The sequence below is a fragment of the Gobius niger genome (genome assembly GCF_951799975.1).
Source record: "Gobius niger genome assembly, chromosome: 11".
NCBI lineage: Eukaryota > Metazoa > Chordata > Actinopteri > Gobiiformes > Gobiidae > Gobius > Gobius niger.
Genome location: NC_136862.1, coordinates 34,051,967 through 34,074,766, shown reverse-complemented (window position 1 = coordinate 34,074,766; position 22,800 = coordinate 34,051,967). Strand labels below are relative to the sequence as shown.

The 22,800-nt window shown below is 44.2% G+C and overlaps 1 protein-coding gene across 1 annotated transcript in view; it reads left to right on the top strand.

Annotated features, from left to right (window-relative positions):
- Positions 1-788: 788 nt before the first annotated feature.
- Positions 789-22,800, top strand: part of LOC306970362 (platelet-derived growth factor receptor beta-like) — a 44,373-nt gene continuing 22,361 nt past the window's right edge. The window contains exons 1-16 of the mRNA XM_079566318.1: positions 789-831; positions 5,839-5,896; positions 5,983-6,080; positions 6,649-6,841; positions 7,361-7,627; positions 9,203-9,348; positions 9,420-9,501; positions 14,781-14,855; positions 15,287-15,515; positions 16,839-16,954; positions 20,252-20,363; positions 20,629-20,716; positions 20,809-20,917; positions 20,992-21,086; positions 21,829-21,961; positions 22,102-22,206. Coding sequence (XP_079422444.1) covers positions 5,842-5,896; positions 5,983-6,080; positions 6,649-6,841; positions 7,361-7,627; positions 9,203-9,348; positions 9,420-9,501; positions 14,781-14,855; positions 15,287-15,515; positions 16,839-16,954; positions 20,252-20,363; positions 20,629-20,716; positions 20,809-20,917; positions 20,992-21,086; positions 21,829-21,961; positions 22,102-22,206 — 1,903 coding nt within the window. The 5' untranslated portion in view covers positions 789-831; positions 5,839-5,841. The remainder of the gene's footprint in view (positions 832-5,838; positions 5,897-5,982; positions 6,081-6,648; positions 6,842-7,360; positions 7,628-9,202; positions 9,349-9,419; positions 9,502-14,780; positions 14,856-15,286; positions 15,516-16,838; positions 16,955-20,251; positions 20,364-20,628; positions 20,717-20,808; positions 20,918-20,991; positions 21,087-21,828; positions 21,962-22,101; positions 22,207-22,800) is intronic.

The window sequence follows — 22,800 nt, the reverse complement described above, 5'->3', positions numbered from 1 at the left end:
TTAACATGCACTGTCCCGACTGAATGAATAAAATAATAAAACAGTCTGGTTTCCTCCTCTCGGACAATCGGGTCAGTGTCTTGTGTAGCATGAGTTCACGACAGCCTACACGTGTGTGTCCCGAGGAGGCGTGTGAAGCACTGCACGCCTGCTCCGAATGCATGTTTATAGGGCAGAGTGCATGATGATGTGGAGGACACTTCTCATATAGCGTGAAAGTTTATGGTATTATTAAACTGTAGTTAATCAAAGAAGTTAAAGCTGCAATTAACAAGAAAAATATGCATTTTTACTGGTGATGAAGAACAGATTAAGCGTGCTAAAAAGGAGCTGAACATTGTGCTCAGAAATGGTAAAAGGAGGTATACGGACAAACTTGAGAACACCTTTGACAATTGTAATACTAAATGTCAATGGGCCAGTTTGAAACTATCACAGGACATAGACTCAATAAGTCCAGATGGATGTGAATGAAATACTGAATGAATACTTCACTTGATTTGATGAATTTGTCTCTGCACATGGACACCAAACATTGTTTTCAATTCCTTCTTCCAATGGACTCGGTCGCCCTGGACTCAGGGGACGTTACTGTGGACAAATGATGAGGATGTTTTTTCCCTGAAGGACCATCCTCTACAGTCTTTTGACTAAACTGAAAGGCTCCTCAAGGCACATTGAGTTGCCTTGTGTAAGGAATGCGCAGTATAAATAATGTTGCCTTGCCTTGCCTCATTATGTGTGAAGTTACGAGGATGGTAAAATAATATTAAATCTTCTTCCTCTCCAGTGATGGCCTGATGACCACGGACCCTTGGTGACATCACACAGGTGAGTTCAGACTCAGCTCAGGCCTCAGGAATAAAGCAGGACTAAAGCAGGACTAAAGCCAGGACTAAAGCCAGCTGAGGTGGCTCGGGCATCTGTTTCGGATGCCTCCAGGTCGCCTCCCGTGGGAGGTGTTCCAGGCATGTCCTGTTGGGAGGAGGCCTTGTGGAAGGCCCAGGATACGCTGGTGGGACTCTGTCTCCAAGCTGGCCTGGTGTCGCCTCGGGGTAACCCTGGAATAGTCTGGGCATCTCTGCTGAGACTGCTGCCCCCGCGACCCGGCCCCGGATAAAACGAAAGAAAATGGATGGATGGATAAAGCAGGACAAGCCAGGGTAAAGATATATTTGTTGAAACTGCAAATAACAGTCCTGTTTAGTCCTGTTTTAGTCCTGTTTAGCCCTGCTTTAGTCCTGCTTTGGCCCAGTTTAGTCCAGGTTTAGTCCTATTTAGTCCTTTTTATTCCTGCTTTAGTCCTGCTTTGGCCCAGTTTAGCCCTGTTTAGTCCTGTTTTAGCCCTGTTTAGTCCTGTTTTAGCCCTGTTTAGCCCTGCTTTGGACCAGTTTAGCCCTGTTTAGACCTGCTTTAGCCCTGTTTTAGCCCTGTTTAGCCCTGCTTGGCCCAGTTTAGCCCTGTTTAGCCCTGCTTTAGCCCTGTTTTAGCCCTGTTTAGCCCTGCTTGGCCCAGTTTAGCCCTGTTTAGTCCTGCTTGGCCCAGTTTAGACCTGTTTAGCCCTGTTTTAGTCCTGTTTTAGCCCCGTTTAGCCCTGCTTTGGCCCAGTTTAGCCCAGTTTAGTCCTGCTTTGGCCCAGTTTAGTCCTGCTTTGGCCCTGTTTAGCCCTGCTTGGGCCCAGTTTAGCCCTGTTTAGACCTGCTTTAGCCCTGTTTTAGCCCTGTTTAGCCCTGCTTGGCCCAGTTTAGCCCTGTTTAGCCCTGTTTTAGTCCTGTTTTAGCCCTGTTTAGCCCTGCTTTGGCCCAGTTTAGCCCTGTTTAGACCTGCTTTAGCCCTGTTTTAGCCCTGTTTAGCCCTGTTTAGCCCTGTTTTAGTCCTGTTTTAGCCCTGTTTAGCCCTGTTTAGCCCTGTTTAGCCCTGTTTTAGCCCTGTTTTAGCCCTGTTTAGCCCTGTTTAGCCCTGTTTTAGTCCTGTTTTAGCCCTGTTTAGCCCTGCTTTGGCCCAGTTTAGCCCTGTTTAGTCCTGCTTTGGCCCAGTTTAGCCCAGTTTAGCCCTGCTTGGGTCCTGTTTAGTCCTGCTTTAGTCCTGCTTTGGCCCAGTTTAGCCCAGTTTAGCCCTGCTTTACTCCTGCTTTGGCCCAGTTTAGCCCAGTTTAGCCCTGGTTAGTCCTGTTTGTCCGTGGCCTTAGTATAAGTGTGAGTGAAGCTGTTGGTCTGATCCAGGGGAGTGAGATGTTTTTGTGGTTCTCACATTCCACTCACGCTGAACCAGCTCGGCTCTGATTGGCTCTTTCTCTCAGAGTAGGGCTGTGATTGGGGCATTTGAACAGGCGCTGCGCTCTGATTGGCTGAGACTGAGGAATGCAGAGGCTTCTGTTTAAGTCATCAGTTTTACAGAAGACGCAGGACTCACTAGGCGTTTTCTACTACAAACACTTGTACTGCTACTGCTGGGCGGGGGGCAGGCCATTCACCCCCACCCACACATCTGCATCATTCAATCTGTTCCACTGTCACATAAAAATCATCCACCTTCCCTTTTAATTAATTTTTTTCTTCCAATTGCACGCGCTTCATAACATCATATAACAAATTATTATATGTTATTATACTGTATATATTCCAGTGTAGTAAAAATCCGTCCTCTGGATAGCACTGAAATACATTTTTACTTAGTGCTAACATTGGCCATCACTGGGGGTGCTGAAAAGAGTGCAAGCACAGGGACAGGGTGTAACTATTCCACAAATATGAGATATAATTCAAACATTTCAGTCCAATAAGCCGTTAGTGTGAGCTCGTGAGGCCTGTTCCTTTAGAGAGGCCTGTGCAGGACTTTGAGCTGTCCATGACGAGCACAGACTGAAGATGAGGGAGCGTCGTCTTGAACCCATTGAGATGCAGTGATGTTTATTCCAGTGTCCTGTTGCCAAGCTTCCTTTAGGTGCTCAAGTCAAGGCTTGTAATTCCATGTCTGACAGTTCATTAAACTGAAATGGGCCCTTTTTTCAACGGATCTTTAAAAAAGTATAGAGGTCTGAGCTGGGAGGCTGACAAGGAGAAGATGGGAACATTGATTCAACCAAACTACGGATTTGTAAATATTGAAAAAAAAAATCTGCATTGGCAATTTGATATTTCTGACGCAATTGATCAAAAGACGCAAACACATTTTCAATAAACAAATCCTGTATCGGATGTATTCCTTTGACTCTCCAGCAATTTGTATTTCAGTGCTATCGAGAGGACTGATTTTTACTACAATGGAATATATACAGTATAATAACATATAATAATTTGTTATATGATGTTATGAAGCGCGCAAATTGGAAGAAAAAAAAATAATTAAAAGGGAAGGTGGATGATTTTTATGTGACAGTGGAAAAGATTGAATGATGCAGATGTGTGGGTGGGGGTGAATGGCCTGCCCCCCGCCCAGCAGTAGCAGTACAAGTGTTTGTAGTAGAAAACGCCTAGTGAGTTCTGCGTCTTCTGTAAAACTGATGACTTAAACAGAAGCCTCTGAATAAATCCTTTCCGTAGTCCCTCTGGGGGTAATACAAGTGTTAATGGTTGATTGGGGGGTCTTTCATCTCCCGCTGGTCTCTGGACAGAAAACCACAATTACAACTTTCCTGCCACCGGACCAGAGCAACCATCCATCCATTTTCTTCCGCTTTATCCGGGGCCGGGTCGCGGGGGCAGCAGTCTCAGCAGAGACGCCCAAACTTCCCGATCCACACACACCTCCTCCAGCTGTTCTGGGGGGACCCCGAGGCCACACCAGGCCAGCTCGGAGACATAGTCCCACCAGCTTGCCCTGGGTCTTCCACGAGGCCTTGTCCCACTTGGACATGCCTGGAACACCTCCCGCGGGAGGCGACCAGAAGGCATCCAGAACAGATGCCCGAGCCACCTCAGCTGCTCCTTTCGACGTGAAGAAGCAGCGACTCTACTCCGAGCTCCTCCCGGGTAACTGAGCTCCTCACCCGATCTCGAAGGGTGCGCCCAGCCACCCTGCGAAGGAAACTCATTTCGGCCGCTTGTATTCGCGATCTTGTCCTTTCGGTCATTACCCAAATCTCATAGGTGAGGGTGGGAACGTAGATCGATCGGTAAATCGAGAGCTTTGCCCCGACTCAGCTCCCTCTTCACCACGACCAGAGCAACCAATACACACTAATAGAATTGCGAAGAAGCTAACAGGCTAACGGGCAAAGCTAACACGGGGTTGCACCACATAAACAGTATATACAGCCAAGTTTGAGTGGAAACATTAGATATCTTGCCATTTAAAATGTTTTCTATGTTGATGCCAAATTGTTACAGTATGAGAGACTACACAACGTTTGACTTTGGGAGTACGAGTCCTTCAAGAAGAATAAATCAATGCTTGTAACGAGGGAGAAGGACAACTCTGATTCTCCATCTCAACCCAGTCAGCTCCCTTTGCATTACACCAGAAAGACAAAGATCAGATATTACACCACCAGAAACAGAATCTGAAGCGAGGCAATCCCACTCCACCAAGTTCTCACCAAGGTCTTTGTAAGAACGCTTTCTTTTTGCTCCAAATGAACTGGGAAATGATATAAATGATAGAATATTATTTCTTACTATGGTCATTCTTCCCACCAGAGAAACTGGGAGATTACCCCATTAGTCCAAATTCTGTTTGGTTTGTTCCTGCATTGTTGTGAAATTATGTTTAAAAAGATAAATGGATAAGAGCTAAATATGGTATTAGATTGCTGGGCTGAACGAGGTCCTGACTTGTGTATGAGTGAGATTATAGAAGGTGCAGTTACATGTATGACCTGAGGTGGCAGTAGTGAGTATAAAATGGCTAACTTGCATCTAGCCCCTTTAAACAGGCATACTTTTCACTTCCTTTTACAAATCTGCAAAATTAAAAAAAAATGTTAAGAAGAGTGAAACACACAAAGCTGTAGTTGAATGTACTGCAGTGTCAATACCTTCCTCTGAATAAAACACTCGTGAGGAGAGTACTGAAAGTAGTGTCTAGAAACCCAATCCTTCTGAGGACCCTTTGTAGTCCTGAAAACATAGATACATATGGATACAGAATATAAGCAGAGAGTGAACGCAGCACAGGGTACAACGTCCCAACACACAGCCATGTTATAGCGCACTATCTGAAGACATCACCACTGATGGCCCCGAGGCGTATACCACTGATTACTACCACAACATTCCTGCAGCATTCTTCTCAAAGGTTCAACATTTCCGCGTGTAAAAGAGTATGATGTAGTCCTTATCAGGAGAATCATGAATCGCTCCAACACAAACCATAGCTGCAGTGCTTTGTTGTCACCATCATTCTGTGGTTTTGGTGCGGCTATTCAACTGTAATTGACACAGAAATACTTCCTGATTACAGCGAGCACAGTGGAAATCAATGGAGTCGGACAGATTTAGTCCGAATATAATGAGATATTCACGCATGCGTAGCCAGTCGAGATCTTTTTGACACAATCGGGAAACCACCACAGCCCTGCTGTGTGTGAACTGATGGGGGCTTTAGGGAGTCCGCTTTTTGCAGAGGTTGGTGATTTGTAATAGCTGAAAGGTGTGAAGAAATACTCCAAGCCTTTTATCCCAAACTGCACATTCGAGGCGAGGAGCTCAAGGAACGATGGACATTCAAATATGTTTTCTGGCCCATGAGTTAATAGTTACAGAGACATAAAGAGAATCCCAGGACTGACGCGGGCAGCAGCAGTCTGAGACGCAATCAAATCAAATCCCACCACACGAGACCCACTTTTGTGTAGCAGAGCCACAGTGCTAATCTACACCACAATTCTTTTCTCACCAGGTGATGGTTTCCATGGAGACCGTGTGGACAGGAAGTCTGCTGCTGCACTTCCTGTGGAGTGAGTTCTAATCCGTTTCTCCCTTTTGTCTGAGGGGTCTCTCTCTGTTCTGATTGGTCCATCACTCTTTTCTCTCTGTGTCTCAGGTCTGTTCCTGCTCTCTCCGGAAGGGGGCGTCCTCTCCCTGGAGCTTCTGCCATCCATGCCCAGGGTGGTCCTCGAACGCAACACGAGCTACAGTGTGGTCAGTGAACGCACCGCACACACAGCGTTGCACTGTTCATTTGGACCTTTTTGTTTATCAAGACCCACTTCCTCTCAAACATTCTCACTGCTACATTTAAAGTTCATCGTCAGAATCGTCATTTCTGTCCAACCTGCCTCTGCCTGCAACAGTCCACATTTCAGATACCGTCTAACACGGCTCTGTGAGAGGCTTTAACACAAACAGAGGAGCGTTTGAGGGTAATTCCACTGATCACCAAATCAGATAAGTCAGTCACAACCACAGTGAGAAAAAGAGTCTGTTTTTACTGGAAGAGAAGGAAGCAAGAGGCTGGTGATGGTCTGAGGGCGGGTGGCGCAGATTTGCAGCCTCGATTCTGTTCCTATGCAACTTGTGCGTCCATAGTGAGCAGCACCGCTGAGTATGGAGGCCTTGGTTTAGCCACTGTTGCTGTTTTTGTCTGATGATGTTTGTCATCAGTGAGCAGCTTCTCAGTCTATGGCCCTTGATGAAAATAAAAACAACGCAGCTCTAGACCTTCCAGAAACCTACTTATCTTAAAATCTCTCTGACCCCGCCCCCTCAGGTGTGCTCGGGCTGGAGTCATGTCACCTGGGCGTTGCCTGGCGACGAAGCGGTGGATGTGTCCGTGGAGGACCTAGGCTCCTCCTCCATACTGCGCCTCTCTAATGCCACCTGGAGGCAGTCAGGCAGATACACCTGTTCAGAGCTGGACTCGGACCAGACCAAGACCCTGGACCTGTTTGTACCCGGTACAGGTGAGGGTTCACAAGTCCTGCATTACTACACACATTGTTTCCTGTGTCATTTCTCATCATGGTGTCTGCACCTGTGCAAAAATGTGGATTCAATGTCATTTTCTGTCAGGTATTCACACTGTCATGACATCCTGATGGCAAAGGCAGAAAACGTTTTCGTTTTGAACGTGATCATGTTGTTAAGCAGGGCCTCTCGCTGCTGAGGTGGGACGCAGTAAGACAGTCATTTAGAACTTCTACAAAGATCCTGAAGGTTATGGAACAAAAAAGTCAAGTCAACTGTCACCAGCACAGATTGACTGTCCGTCAAGAAACTGGATGGTCCCCAAATGAACGGCGTTACTGGAGCCGACTGCAGCCACAGTTTTGCGCAGATTTGGCGTTTTAAAGACATGTGGTCCAAAACTGACCTGGGGTTAAAACAATGTAGTTTCTGGACGTAAATTGTCTTGTTTGAGATGATGCTCACAAAACAGTTCTACACTCTGTGGTTCTCCTTTCTTATTGGCTGTTTAACAGATCCCTCACAGTGGTTTGTGCCCGCTCCGGTTGCCGTGGTGATACGCAGGACTCGGAGTGCTGTGGTCCCCTGTGTGGTCTCAGATCCAGAACTCAGGGTGGAGCTGTGGGAACGTTCCGGATCCCTCAGGGTGGCAGTCAGTCCGGTCCAGTTCGAACCAGCCCTAGGTTTCACTGCAGAACTCAACGACTCGTCATACATCTGCAGCGCCCAGCACGGCCAACAGGAGGCACTGTCACAGGTCTACTACGTCTACAGCACTGTTGGTACGGCAGGTTTCACACCAGGTTTAGTGCACTTTCAGTCTTAGTAAAGTCTCCAAACCATAGTGCAGGTGTCCTTTCTGTGTGGAGTTTAAATGTTCTTCTCGAGGCTGTGAAGGAATCTGCTGAGCGCTTCGTTATCCCCTTCCTTTAAAAGGTGCATTATGGAACGTGACATATGCCGAAAAAACTACATATTGTTCCATAAAGCACCTTTAAGGCGACGGAAGTAAGATGTGATTTTTCATGCAGTGGTCCATTTTGAGATGAAGTAAAGAATAGATAAGTGTCCTTTGTGCATCGTGCAGACTCTGTTCTAAGAAGGCGCAGCAGCAAATCCACCTCCTCAGAAAGTGGAGATCTTTAAATATTAACATAAGACAATATAATATAAGACATTTTATCTTTGGGGGACACTTCGCTCATTGAATCCATCCTCACATACAGTATCTCTTCCTGGTTCAACTTTCTCACCGTCAAACACAAAACAAAACTCAATAGTAAACCAGGCCAGTAAGATCCCCCAAACCCCTCAGACCCCGCTCTGCGAACTGTACAGGCAACAGTGTGGAGGAAAGTCACCGTCATCACACCCTTTGTATCAGTCCTTCTCTGCTGCATTAGGCACAAGATACAGAACCCCACTGACCCTCTCGCTCTCTGGAGCGTGTTTGACAAAGCAGAGCGGCTTCCCATGGAAAGATCAAAACAGCTGAGATTTTAACGTTTCTCTGAGTTTTTAAATGGCTACAATCGATCCAAGGACGGCTGAGAAACATCCTGTTAAAGTCTTCAATCTGAGAACCAGGCTGTTTAAATGCACATGCCATAAAAGTGATTGATAACACGCGTGTTTCAAAACGTCTTGTCCTTGAAAATTGACTTGAGATATTTAGGCATTTGCCTCTTCACATAACGTTAGTGCCGGAGGAGAGAGGAGTTAATCAGAAAGGAGAGTGTTTCATAAAAGACGTGATATCTCCGTTTCTCAGAAAAAAAATCAGTGATTTTAATCAAAAGTAGCCTCTGTTTAGCTTAGATTTCTCATGAACCGAGGCACGTAGAATTAAACTGTTTTCACCAACGGAGAGTCTCACTTTTCAAACGAGCCATAGCATGTGTCCATAGCTATAACATAGATTACGCTATGGCGCTACAAATATCATGAACAGTGGTCTGGATTGTTGGCACTCAATCTGTTCATTGAAAAATCTCTGCTCGTTTGAACTGACAGCAAAGTTATATTCTTCTATTCTAGATCAAAATCACCACTTACCGTACTAGACTGTAATCCAATATGGTCACTTCATTTGGAAAAGTTGCCAAGTCTCCACTTTAGTAGCTCCTACAGACAAAAAGATCATCATCATTTCAAACACGTTGATCAGTAAATACCTGTAAATGGCATAAACTTAAATAATAGTAACAGTAGCTAACCACCACCAAGTACAAAGTGAATGAATAATGTAAAGCACTACATAAAACCAATGCATTATTATTATTATTAAACATGTACTGTCACCAACAAAGCAAAAAAGAAATAAAGTATATCACCTGTACTCTCTCCTGGTCTGGCAGATCCTGACCAGTTGCAGGTGGAGCTCTGGTCTTCAGCTCTGGTCCTGATGGAGGGAGATCCTCTGATGGTGAACTGCACTGTGTCCGAGTCCGAGTCTGTGTTCTTCTCCTGGGACTATCCTCGAAAACTTGGCTCTGATACTCCGGTCAGTACATGCACACACACAATCAACAAGTCTAAGAGGATGGTATTGAATATGTCACTTTTATGTTTCAGGAGATTGAACCTCTGACGGAGTTTTTGACCAATCAAATTCGCTCCTTCATTAACATCTCAGACACCACTCTCCAGGACTCAGGTAGGCTACAATTATTATTTGTTTTCTTTTGTTTGACTTCAGCAGGATGTTGTTTGCTAAGGCCTGTTCATATCGAGGGCTGTCACAATAACTACGATATCGACTTATTGTCCAAAAAATAACAGATATTTATCGTCTGTACATTTATTAGCATTTCTCCCCTATGTTTCTTCGTAAAACTTTGATTTTTAACTGAAGCAAATTGAGTTACGTTATATTTCATGTTTATTTCAGCTGGTGTGGTATTTTAGGATGTGATGATGCACTTTTAGACCAAAAGTTTACAGTCATTTTGATCCCTCAGAGTTGGCAGTATACAGGTGCTCGTCATATAATTAGAATACACATTTACTACTGTTATTCAACTTAAACTGTGAAACTAATATATGATAGACTCATTACATGCAACGTGAGATATGTAGCCTTTAATTGTTGTTGTCATTTTGCTTGTTATGGCTCAGCTTGTAAAAAACCCAAATTAAAAATCTCAGAAAATTTGAATATTTTGAGAAAGCCATAATCATCACAATTATAACAAAGGCTTGATATTTGTGTGTCATGAGTCTTCATCATATATTAATTTCACATTTTAAGTTGAATAACAGAAGTAAATGTACTTTTTCATGATATTCTAATTATATGACGAGCTCCTGTTGTAGACTTAGAGTCAATAATATCGTTCATCGCGATACTTTCCTGCCTCAATATATCGAGCCTCATATTTGAGGCGTATCAGGCGTGAGCTTCATTCCAGGCATGTCGCCTGGAATGAGGGGAGTGACCCAGTCAAGGTGCATTTATCGGGTCATGCATGGACTTGGCCAAAAAGTATCAGTGTGACCTTGCTAAAATAAAAATAAAAAAAAAGAGTAAATGGGGCTCTTTGTAGTGGGCCTGCAGTGCTTCAAGAAACGAGATCCAATCGTCCTTTGTCGTTTTCTTCGTCTTCGTTTTTCTTCTTCCAACGCTCCCAGCCATCTGAAAACCTGCTGAATCCTTAATCCTCCATCTGATCAATATAAACCAAATCAGCATTGTCAGTACGCATGTGTGGTAATGTTCCGGTCAAAGTTCACAACTCCCCACGGTGTCAACAAAGCCCATTAAAACCAGACTATCACAGAACAACCGGCCATTTAGTGACTATTGTGTCGCTTAAAGTGGTTTTACGGCGATATGCAGGTTCACATTCATCCTCCACTGCAGTGTGACTGTCCACGCGGGCTTTGTCAGTCTATGAAGAGTTTTGCTCTGTTCACAAGTGCAATAAAGGAACCTCACAGTGTTGTATATGGAGCCAGCATACGCACTCATCACATTTCCCACTGAAAGAAAAGATCCAGAACGTCGTGTCGAATGGATTAAAGTAGTAAGTTTGACATATAGCAAACTAGTAATGCTATTTGTAACCAATACGTCTATCTACTTAATACAACAACCGTTTTTTATTTATTTATTGGTTTAGTGATAAGGGCCACGAGTTCTTTGTCCCCGTTCTTACGGGGATACTGAAGGATTTGTATTATGCTATTTTAGCCATCCCAAAGTGAAGTATAGGCATGTATATGATACATTGTACCTCTACCACTATGGAGTACTATTTTTTGTGAGAATTATAAGTATTTTCTGGGGGTATTTTGCAAACCCGGAAGACAAGACGCTTCGATTTAGTTAACTCCGCCCCCTCTCTCCGAGCGATCTGCCCATGCATTATTAGCAGTAAAATAAATATAAATAAACAGCAATAAGTGAAGTTACTTCACGAGTTAAAAGGAGTTGACATCTGCAACACAGCTTCATAAATGGCTAACACACAAGCTAACGCACACGCTAACACACACGCTAACACACACGCTAACACACACGCTAACACACAAGCCAACAGATGCGCTAACACACATGCTAGCACACAAGCCAACAGACGCGCTAACACACTCGCTAGCACACAAGCTAACACACACACTAACACACGCTAACACACAAGCTAACACACACGCTAACACACAAGCTAACAGACACACTATAACACACACGCTAGCACACAAGCCAACACACACACTCACACACAAGCTAACACACAAGCTAACAGACACGCTAACACACACGCTAGCACACAAGCCAACACACACACTAACACACAAGCTAACACACAAGCTAACAGACACGCTAACACACACGCTAGCACACAAGCTAACACACACACTAACACACAAGCTAACACACAAGCTAACAGACACGCTAACACACACGCTAGCACACAAGCCAACACACACACTCACACACAAGCTAACACACAAGCCAACACACACACTAACACACAAGCTAACACACAAGCTAACAAAAACGCTAACACACACGCTAGCACACAAGCCAACACACACACTAACACACAAGCTAACACACAAGCTAACAAAAACGCTAACACACACGCTAGCACACAAGCCAACACACACACTAACACACAAGCTAACACACACGCTAGCACACAAGCCAACACAGACACTAACACACACACTAACACACACGCTAACACACAAGCTAACACACAAGCTAACAGACACGCTAGCACACACGCTAGCACACAAGCCAACACACACACTAACACACACGCTAACCAACAAGCTAACGGACACACTATAACACACACGCTAGCACACAAGCCAACACACACACTAACACACAAGCCAACACGTGTTTTGACTCAGCACCGCTCTGTCCTGGCCTCTCCATCACATTGGGGACTCGCTTTGATTATAAAAGTTAATCCACTTTGAGAAGATTCACCAAACAGAGACAGTCACAGAAAAACACTACTTTGGTGATAGTCGCCGAATCCCGGAAAGAAATTCCAACTTCTGGTGAGTGGCCTCTTCTTTAGAAGGTTGAAAAAAGTCCTGCACCTCTCGCAGCCAAACTCACTTTTCTCCGCGACATTATTGTTATGTAAGAATAAAGAACAGACGTGTCCAGAGTAGTTTAGAAAGAGCTCCATCTTCACATCCTTCAGTGCAAACATGACATCTGTTCAGATGCTGAGGGGTGCGTTTGTTTTCAGCCCTGACCTGGAAGCGCTTGCTTTTTTTTTTTTTTTTTTTTTTTAAGCTGTTTTATAACTTAAAATCAGGCCTAAGGCATTACATTACAGAAGTTGTGCTCTTCCTGTTTGACACTATGACGTGAAAAACTTCAGAGTGTCACAACTCAGTCGTTCACCAGCAGAGGGCAGAGCAGCTGCTCAGAGAGCAGGATTCAGGAGGATTGCTGAGAACTGCGTGAATGAAGCCAAAAAACACTAACAACATGGCTAAAAGCTCCAAAAAGTCGATTTTGCATGATGACCTTTAAAACATCGATTTTCAACGCTCAAAATATTCAATATCTGTGTCACACTCGGTCATGTTAACAGTTTGTGACACGACCTGGGTAGTCCTGACCTTTAACCTGGACCAGCATGCATTGCGTTCGGTAAAGTGCTGCTTCTCTTCGTGATGACACTGGCTGTTTCTCAATTGCGAGGATCCATCCTCCGTTCGGCCACTTCGTTGACGTCCTCGGTGGCGGCTCCTCCAAAACGGAGCGGAGTGTCCTCTCTCCGCCGCCTTTGAGCTCAAATGGAACGACCTCCGGAGCGGCTGCGTCAGGTCACGTGTCAATCTATGCTCATTAAAACAACTGTTTTATAAACAACAGAGGCCAGGAAACTGTTTATGTGGAACACAACTTTTTTTTAAAGTGAGTTCAAACTAATAAAGTTTTGCGAGAAAAGAAAAAAGAAACTATGCTGCAGTGCATCATGGGTAATTTCAGCTCTCCGAGGCAGCGGAGGATCCACTGCTGTATCCTTCGTAAATGAGCCAAACGGAGGAGTCGAGCTGCGAGGGGGCGAGTGGTCCAGGAGAAATGGAACCACTTGGCGGCGCTGTGATGACGCGAATGACGTCCGAAGTGGTCGAGACGCCGAGGATCCTGGCAATTGGGAAACAGCCACTGATTTTGGGGAACTTTCTGCCATGGTTCTTCAGTCACATGATCTTTTATTGGGACAGCATTCGTCATTCCACGAGAACTGTGCAAATTGAGCCTCATCAGTTTCAAATTGAAATCTTACATCACAGTATTAGCTACATATTAAACTATCAGGAAATCATATTGTCCCATCTTATGTATTAAATATGAATTATTATTGATTATTTTCTTGTGATGTTTTTTCCTCAACCCTGTAATGAACAACAGTAAATCTCTCCTAATATTTTTGTCTACAAAACAAGATTTTTAAGCTCACCTGATTTTTTAGTTCAAATGAGCTTTACCAACTTAAAACCAAAATGTGTCATATAATGATACAACACATTTTAGACTGTTGTCAACCAATACACATTTTGTAGCCCCTAAAATAATAAAATATAACATTGTATTAAAGAAATAAATAAACTGAGAGCGCGTCTTTGGATCTTACATTTATTATATATAATAAATATATAATAAATGTTTATTATACTTTTTTTTTTTTTTTTTACATTTATTGTGTATTATAAATGTAAGAAAAATCTTTTATAATAAAAGATTTTTATTTAAGTCAGAGTGCCTCGGATCACATTCTTCTCAATGTTTGGTGTAACGGTGTTGAGGCTAGAATAACGGGGTTGACGACGCACAATAAAATCTGCATAATAATAAAATGTGTAATGGAGTTGAGAGTTTTGTGGAAAATGGTTGCTGTAGCACATACTGAGTGTCACAAAGAGACCACATGGCATGCATGAGCTGAGCTATAGGTTTTTAGCTTTTTTTTACGTAATATCATCAAAATGAACACAGAAGAAGAAAGTCATGTGTCTCTTTCTGCTTCTCTGCCGTTCAAAAGACTTTAGTGATGTCACTTCCTGGTGTTTGAGCTCAAAATGGATCACACACACGAGAACCTTTTGTGTGACGGGTTGAGGGCTGACCCGGAGACACAACTAAACGATGTTATTTTAATATTTGATTGAAAAAAGCATAAATAGATCGTCATAATGATATCAAAATATATTCATTTTATATAGCTTTAATTGTTATAATCCAAGTTAATTTGGACTAAATGCCTCTGGGAACATGAGAAAATCTAGGCATGTACTAAAATGTACTGAAATATTTTAAAATATGAAATGTTTAAATTTGTAGTTTATACTGTATTTAAGGAGACATAGCAATCTACAATTTAAACTATTGAGTGGGCCTCCAAATCAGCAAAACTAGGAGAAGATGAACCTACTTGGTGTAACTCTGTGTTTCCTTAGGAGTTTACGTGTGCTCCGTGGAAGAGTCGCTGCAGAAGCAGACGGTGCAGAAGAGCCTCAACATCTCTGTCCTCTGTGAGTCTGATCATGAGTCCTCTCAGTAATATGAGACTACATGTATGTCAGTGCCCTGTCCAAGGAGCAGGGGTAGCTCACTAGGGCTCTCACATTGATCAATTTCGATCCTTGACTCCACTCCATTATATCACAATGAAGACAAAATACAGTACATGTAGCTGATCCAGACACTCCTTTCATACACACCTCATCTTAAACTAAAGTAAATGTCCTACTTCAGCATCACTTAAACTTCAAAACTGGGTGCTGTTTCACAGACATAGCTGTACAGCTGCTGATTACAAAGTCCCATGACAACCATTGAGACCAACTATATCTGTTAATATTCATTTATCTCTGTGATATGAGGCACAAGGCCACACAATAGGATACAATCCACATAAACAAATCACTAATCCTGGTCCTTCTGGTCTGGTCCCTTGACTCAGCGCGGGGGTTTGTGGACCTGAGTCCCTCAGAGTCCACACTGGTCCTGACTCTGCTCCACCACACGGTGTCACTGTCGCTGCACATCCGAGCGTACCCGCCCCCCAACATCACCTGGACCTTCACCACGGCATCCGGCTCCAGCAACATCTCCATGGCAACCACAGATCCCAACATCATCACAGGAACCACCTCATTGTCAGCATCGACCACAAAGCTCTCACACACCAGGTTTGTGTCCCCACGGTCCTCAGGCTTTTTTCTCTGGGGGCCACATTATTGTTCCTGACTGTGATGGGGGGCCGGACCGGGTTGACTAATATAATTTTATGACCCAGACCAAAATGCCTCATTGTGAAGTAGAATTTGACTCGCCTGCACAGTCGTCCCCACGACTATATCCACAAGATCAACACTTGATTCAGGCACATATTTGTTTCACTGTAGTGGTTTGCAAAAATAGTAATCAAGGCTTCACACTTTGTTTTAATTTCCATTTATTTTTATTTTCAAATAAAACATCATTATGTAATGTGACCAAAGTAATAACTTCTTACACTTGTATTGTGCTTTACAAGCCTGTTCACAAGTTTCTCAAAGTACTGTAGTCATTATTCATTCTCTCCACACTCTGTGGTGGTAAGCTTCATTTACCACGGGCTATAATGTGTTTATATTCTGATCTCTTATGTAAGTGCCCTCTGCTGGACACCTGTGGAATTATTTTTTATTTATTCAAATTGCCCCCTAGTGGCTGGAATGAGTAAACTGGTTATTTAGTTAAAATATCCTAACTCCGCACAGGAATGGGCTAGAAACTTACTTTTTTTTTTACGGGATTTGTGCTCTACAAGTCAGGGGCCGGATTAAATCATCCTGCGGGCCTGTATTGGCCCGCGGGCCGTAAGGGTGTAACAATGAGTTCTGTGACCGATTTCAAACATATCAACATAAGGCCAAACGATTCGATGCTGCCCAATTTTGCCACATATCAGCACTTTCCATACAATACAGTAGATTTTGATACAATATTGCGACACTTAAACTTTATGCTGGTATCATTTATGTACACTGGTGTACATTTTCATACTGCTGTAGACGATATCATTTTGAACAGCTGATTTTGATTGTATATAAGTCGTATATTGAGTATGTAACACAGCACTACCATTTTACTACCGTCTTCCAACCATTAAAATCCATCAAGCAGCCCTAACATATTGGGGTGGTAAAAAAAAAACAGGGCACAAATCCCCCGACTTCAGAGAAAAATGATCACAAGCCCTGTTCGAAAATCAAAGGCACTGGGATGAGTGGAAGTCCCGGTTTGACTAGCAGATACAAGAGTTTAAAAATGTTGCTAGAGTCATAGAAGAGGGAGAAGCTTCTCTTAAAGCTGTTAAAAGTATTGTATTGTAACAACTCTAGTGCCACTGCCATAACTCAGGTGACATGCACTAGTTTAACAGCCATCACTTCATGGACTTAATCAGGACTAAACAAGGACTAAACCAGGGCCAAACAAAAACTGAACCAGGACTGAACTCTGTGCAGGTTTCTCAGTGTGCTGAAGATGGAAGAAGTGCAGATGAACTTAACGGGAAGTTACGTCGCCACCGTTTCCAACGTCTATGATATCAAAGAGGTGGAGTTCAAGCTGGAGGTCAGAGGTCAGTTTCTCACTCGCCTCCACGTTTTATTAAATTGAAATGATGTTTCATTATCAATATTACATGTCATTTTTTGAATAGAGCTCAACAGTCCCGTCCACTTCCGGTCCTTCGCCGGGGTCTTAATTCGAATATTAAGAGTTTAAAAGGGGGTCAGCCCTATGTTCCCCGGTACCTATGTAGCCCCACTTCTAAAAATGTTACAATTATGTATTTTCTCCCCCCCTATTCGCTCCAACAATGACCTATGGTGTTGTGCCGTCCTTCATGAGCTTAGTATAATATAGAGGCTGCAGTTATGCACAAGACCCGAGGTGGCAGTAGTGAGTATATAAATGCCCAACTTGCATCTAGCCCCTTTAAGGTTAGTGGCTAGGGCAGGGTCAGGGTTAAGCTGATTGATATGTATGACGTTTCACTCTCATGACTTGTGATTGGTTGATGTACCAACTCACGTACAAAAAATAAAATCACACCCGGGGAACATATGACCCAGGGAACATAGGTATGCACCTGTTTAAAAGTGTAATTGGAGAAAACAACCAATAAGGAAGATCAAACAGTTTGTCTTTGGTGATTTATTTTGAGCAGAAGAAAAAGATCCATCCATCCATTTTCTTCCGCTTTATCTGGGGCCGGGTCCCGGGGCCAGCAGTCCCAGACTTCCCGATCCACACACACCTCCTCCAGCTGTTCTGGGGGGACCCCGACGCGACACCAGGCCAGCTCGGAGACATAGTCCCACCAGCGTGTCCTGGGTCTTCCATGAGGCCTTGTCCCAATAGGACCTGCCTGGAACACCTCCTAGCCACCCCAGCTGCTCCTTTCGACGTGAAGGAGCAGCGACTCTACTCCGAGCTCCTCCTCCTCACCCGATCTCGAAGGGTGCGCCCAGCCACCCTGCGAAGGAAACTCATTTCGGCCGCTTGTATTCGCATTCTTGTCCTTTCGGTCATTACCCAAATCTCATGACCATAGGTGAGGGTGGGAACGTAGATCGATCGGTAAATCGAGAGCTTTGCCCCGACTCAGCTCCCTCTTCACCACGACAGACCGATACAGCGACCGCATCACTGCTGACGCCGCACCGATACGTCTGTCCCTCACTCGTGAACAAGACCCCGAGATACTTGAACTCCTCCACTTGAGGTAAGGACTCCCCACCGACCTGTAGAGGGGAAACCACCTTTTTCCGGTGGAGAACCATGGCCTCAGATTTGGAGGTGCTGATCCTCATCCCGGCCGCTACACACTCGGCTGCAAACCACCCCAGAGCAGCTGAAGGTCCAGGTTCGTTGGAGCCAACAGAGCAACATTGTCTGCAAACAGCAGAGATGAGACTCTGAGGCTCCCAAACCGGACACCCTCCGGCCCCCGGCTGCGCCTAGAAATTCTGTCCATAAAAGTAATGAACAGAACCGGTGACAAAGGGCAGCCCTGGCGGAGACCAACACGCACCGGGAACAGGTCTGACTTACTGCCGGCAATGCGAACCAAGCTCCTGCTGCGGTCATACAGGTAACGGACAGCCCTTAGCAAAGGGCTCCGGACCCCATACTCCCGGAGCACCCCCCACAGGGCACCAGGAGGGACGCGGTCGAACGCTTTCTCCAGATCCACAAAACACATGTGGACTGGTTGGGCGAACTCCCACGAACCCTCAAGCACTCGATGAAGGATATAGAGCTGGTCCAGTGTGCCACGACCAGGACGAAAACCACATTGTTCCTCCTGGATCCGAGGTTCGACTATCGGCCGGATCCTCCTCTCCAGCACCCCGGAGTAGACCTTACCGGGGAGGCTGAGGAGTGTGATCCCTCTGTAATTGGAACACACCCTCCGATCCTCCTTTTTAAAGAGGGGGACCACCACCCCAGTCTGCCAATCCAGGGGCACTGTCCCTGACCACCACGCGATGTTGTATCCAGCCCCTAGAAAAAAGATCATTTGTGAAAAACAAATGACTAAATGATAAAACATATGTAAACATATGTGTGAGACTGACAGAGAAGTCTGAGAAGTCAAGTCAAGTCTAAAGTTTCTAACCTTTTCACTTCCCCCGCTACCGTCCTCCCAGAACAACAAGGTGGGGGAGAAGACAACGAGTCCAGCCTGATAAGAAACACATTGCATGTGACAACAGTACATGTATGAAAAAGGGCCATTTCGGTAAACATTCACCAATTAAATTTCCTGTAATTTATTTATGCATTAACTGATGAACATGAAATGTTGCATACTGCATGAGGTAGATATAGTCTATATACAGTGTAAATTATTTAAAAAAATCTGCTATAATTTTGAAGATACAAGAGTTGAACTGAGTATCAGCCAGTTCAGTTACAGCGGTCGTCTTGTTTCCACTATGAAAAAACAGACATTTTTCCCCACAAAGTTCTTGGTAGTCATTGTATATAAGATACCACTATTTACTATTTACTATTTTTTTTCTTCCTGCCTACACTCAGTGTTTCTAAGAGCTGAATGTAACAAGTAAATTTCTCCATTGTGAGATCAATAAAGGCTTATCTTATCTTTCTTTGCAAAACTTTCAGTGCAAAACATGACATCTGTTCGGACGCTCAGTGGTGTGGTGTCAGGTGTGTTTGTTTTCTCTGCAGGGGCAGACTTGTTGGGCACTTCTTTTTTTTCTTTTTTTCTTTCAGAAATAATGAAAAGACTGTTTTATAAATTAAAATCAGACCGTAAGGTATTACATTACAGAGGTCTGGCACTTCCTGTAAAATACGTTAGAGCGTCACAAATCAGTCGTTCAACAGGAGAGGGCGCAGCAGCTGCTCAGAGAGCAGGATTCAGGAGGATTGCTTAGAACTGTGTGAATGAAGCCAAAAACCACTCTGGGGGTGTTTTTGTAAAAAAAAGAATAGCATTATATCATGGCTAAAAGCCCCCAAAAGTCGATATTGCATGATATAGGACCTTTAACATAAAATGATGGTTGCCAACCCCTAACATTAGACTATACAGACTCAATAAGCAAGCCAAACATTTCAAATTTCTCAAATCCCTCCATGCCCCACCAATCACCAATCGACTAAACACATTCGACTTCTGCTCTTTGAAGTGGCCTCTGTCACTTGAATTATTCATAATAATGTTAAGACAGTGTCTGTCAAAGTTATGCTTCCACTCTAAAGACTAAGTGAAAGCATCAAAAAAGACAAGTATCCCTTTAGTCCATATAGTCGGGGAGAGTTGAGAGTGAGATGAACTTCATCTTAAAATCCAAAGCCTGTTTTTGACACAGTTGTGAATCCATATGTCCTGTCTCTGCAGCAACCCCCAAGATTCGCTCGCTGTCAGAGGTGGGCGTGGCCTCTGTGATGTGTGTGTCTGAAGGAGCTCCGTCCCCAAAGCTCAAGTGGTTCACCTGCCCTCCAGACCTCAGGTCAGCAGCATCACCCACACATGGGAGGAGTCTGCAGAGCCCATGGGCCAGGTCCAGCTGACTGAAGGGCAGCTCTATCCACCAAACAGTCTGAAAGCTAAACTCCTTCCCAGCCCCGAAGAGGAGGGACTGCTTCACCTGTACTTACAAACTGTAGAATGATTGTTATCTTTTCATTTTAACACTTTGGAAAATATTAAATGTTAACATGCACAAAACTAAAGATTAGATTTACATCTAGTTGTAATATGTGTGCTGTGTTCAGGTGCACTGACAGCGGTTGGAGAAATGTTTCTGAAACGGATGGAGCCTCAGTCAAAGAGAACTTCACTGAGATGCAAGGACTCACTCTGGTATAAGCCGACAAAATCCCCTCCAGATTCTCTTGTAACCCCCAAAACCTGTTCAGACCCACAAATCTGGTTCTCATGTCGATTTCTGTCAGGTCCACAGTGTGGTGACTCTGAAGTCTTTGGAGTCGGTCTCTTCAGTTCGATGTGAATCTAGAAACTCAGTTGGACGTCGTGCCTGGGACCTTAGACTGGTGCCTTCCTGTGAGTCCTGGTTCAGTCCTGTTTCAGTCCTGGTTTAGTCCTGCTTCATACTGATATTGTTTGTGTCTATGTAGCTCTTCTGTCTCAGGTTAAGGTTCTGGTTGCAGTCCTGGTTTTGGTGGTCCTAGCTGTGATTTTCCTCATCCTTCTCATCGTCGTCTGGAGAAAGGTACACCCTTGTCCCGACTGTAACTCCTCAGTTACTATATAGGGCCGCTCTATATACATACATATATAGTGGGGGTCAAGTTGATAGGAAGTTCAGCTTCCTGATGGCCCTGTGTACTAAACTGTTCCTCAGTCGACTGGAACTGACCCGTAGATTCCGCAGTCTCCTCCCTGAAGGCATAACCTTGAGACTGTGTGATGGGTGCGATTTTGATGGCTTTGTGAGACGGGTGGAGTACATCTCCTTAATAGAGGGGAGAGGGGCTCCACAGATCTTCTCCGCTGCTCTCACATGGAGGCTCCTTCGGCAGGAGGCAGCGCTGGCACCGTGCCACACAGTGATGGAGCTGGTCAGGATTCTCCCAATCGTCCCTCTGTAGAAGAACCACACAGTGATGGAGCTGGTCAGGATGCTCTCTATAGTCCCTCTGTAGAAGTTGCACATAACGGAGGCTGGGACTCTGGCTCTCAACTTGCGGAGAAAGTAGAGACGCTGTCTCATGCTGCCTCATCCTGTCTCATGCTGCCTCATCCTGCCTCATCCTGCCTCATCCTGCCTCATCATGCCTCATCATGCCTCATCCTGCCTCATCCTGCCTCATCCTGCCTCATCCTGCCTCATCCTGCCTCATGCTGCCTCATGCTTCGTGAATGTTGTTAACCTGTTCACTAGCAATGACAATCAAACCTATTCTGATTCTGATTCTGACGATGTTGATATATACTATTTCCTTCTGTCTCAGAAGCCTCGGTTGGGCCTCGGCTGGCGTCTCCTGGACTCGGTCAGCCCGGACGGTCTTCAGGTCTCCTATTGTGACCCTACTGAGCTGCCGTATGGAGCAGAGTGGGAAGTGCCTCGAGAGAATGTCAAACTGGGTAAAACAAATTTGTTAAAAGACAATTGTATGTGTTCAGGGACACTTTTTTAGAACATTTGAATATCACTCACTTTTATGTTTGGTCCCATGGTGAGTTCTTTGACTATCTGATATGTACATATTTGTTTTTTTGCATAGGTTCCATTGTAAGTTCAGGGACCTTTGGGCGGATTGTCGAGGCCTCAGTCCTGGATTTGACTGGTCCAAACTCTTCTACTAAAGCCACAGTGACGACAGTCAAAGGTACTAAGTGCTGGGCTCACCGCTGCCATATGTATGTTCATACAGAACATACTGTCGCTGTGGATAAGCACTTCAGCCTCATGACCCACTTACATGACGTCAGGGTTAAGGTAGACCTCCCTGTCAGTGTGTCTGACATTTGCCCTTCAGTCTTTCAATGGCTACACTTACAGAATAGATATCTGATCACAATCTGATTTCTGTGGTGCTCAGATTATTGACATAGCCTGCAAACAACGTCATCTGATCTTTCACACGGGCAAAAACTAACCCAGAAAATACAGCAAAGAGGCCAAACTAATGTCACAAAGACAAAGATTTAAAGATATTATGAAAAGACTGAAGGTATTTTTGATTTAAAAAGAGATTTAAAAAACACAAACGTGATCCATGAAATAAATAAAAAATAAGAAAGTACAATGTGTTTCCAGTGGTTAAGGTGTTGCACAAATGCTGAATATCCGAGCTGGGACTCAAACTCAGCTCATTGTGAATTATTGAGTTATAATTTAAATCTCGTCAAAGTGAAATTAATTTATATAATTATATAATTAATAATTAAATTTATTTGTTGCTGTTTAAATTAGAGCTCCC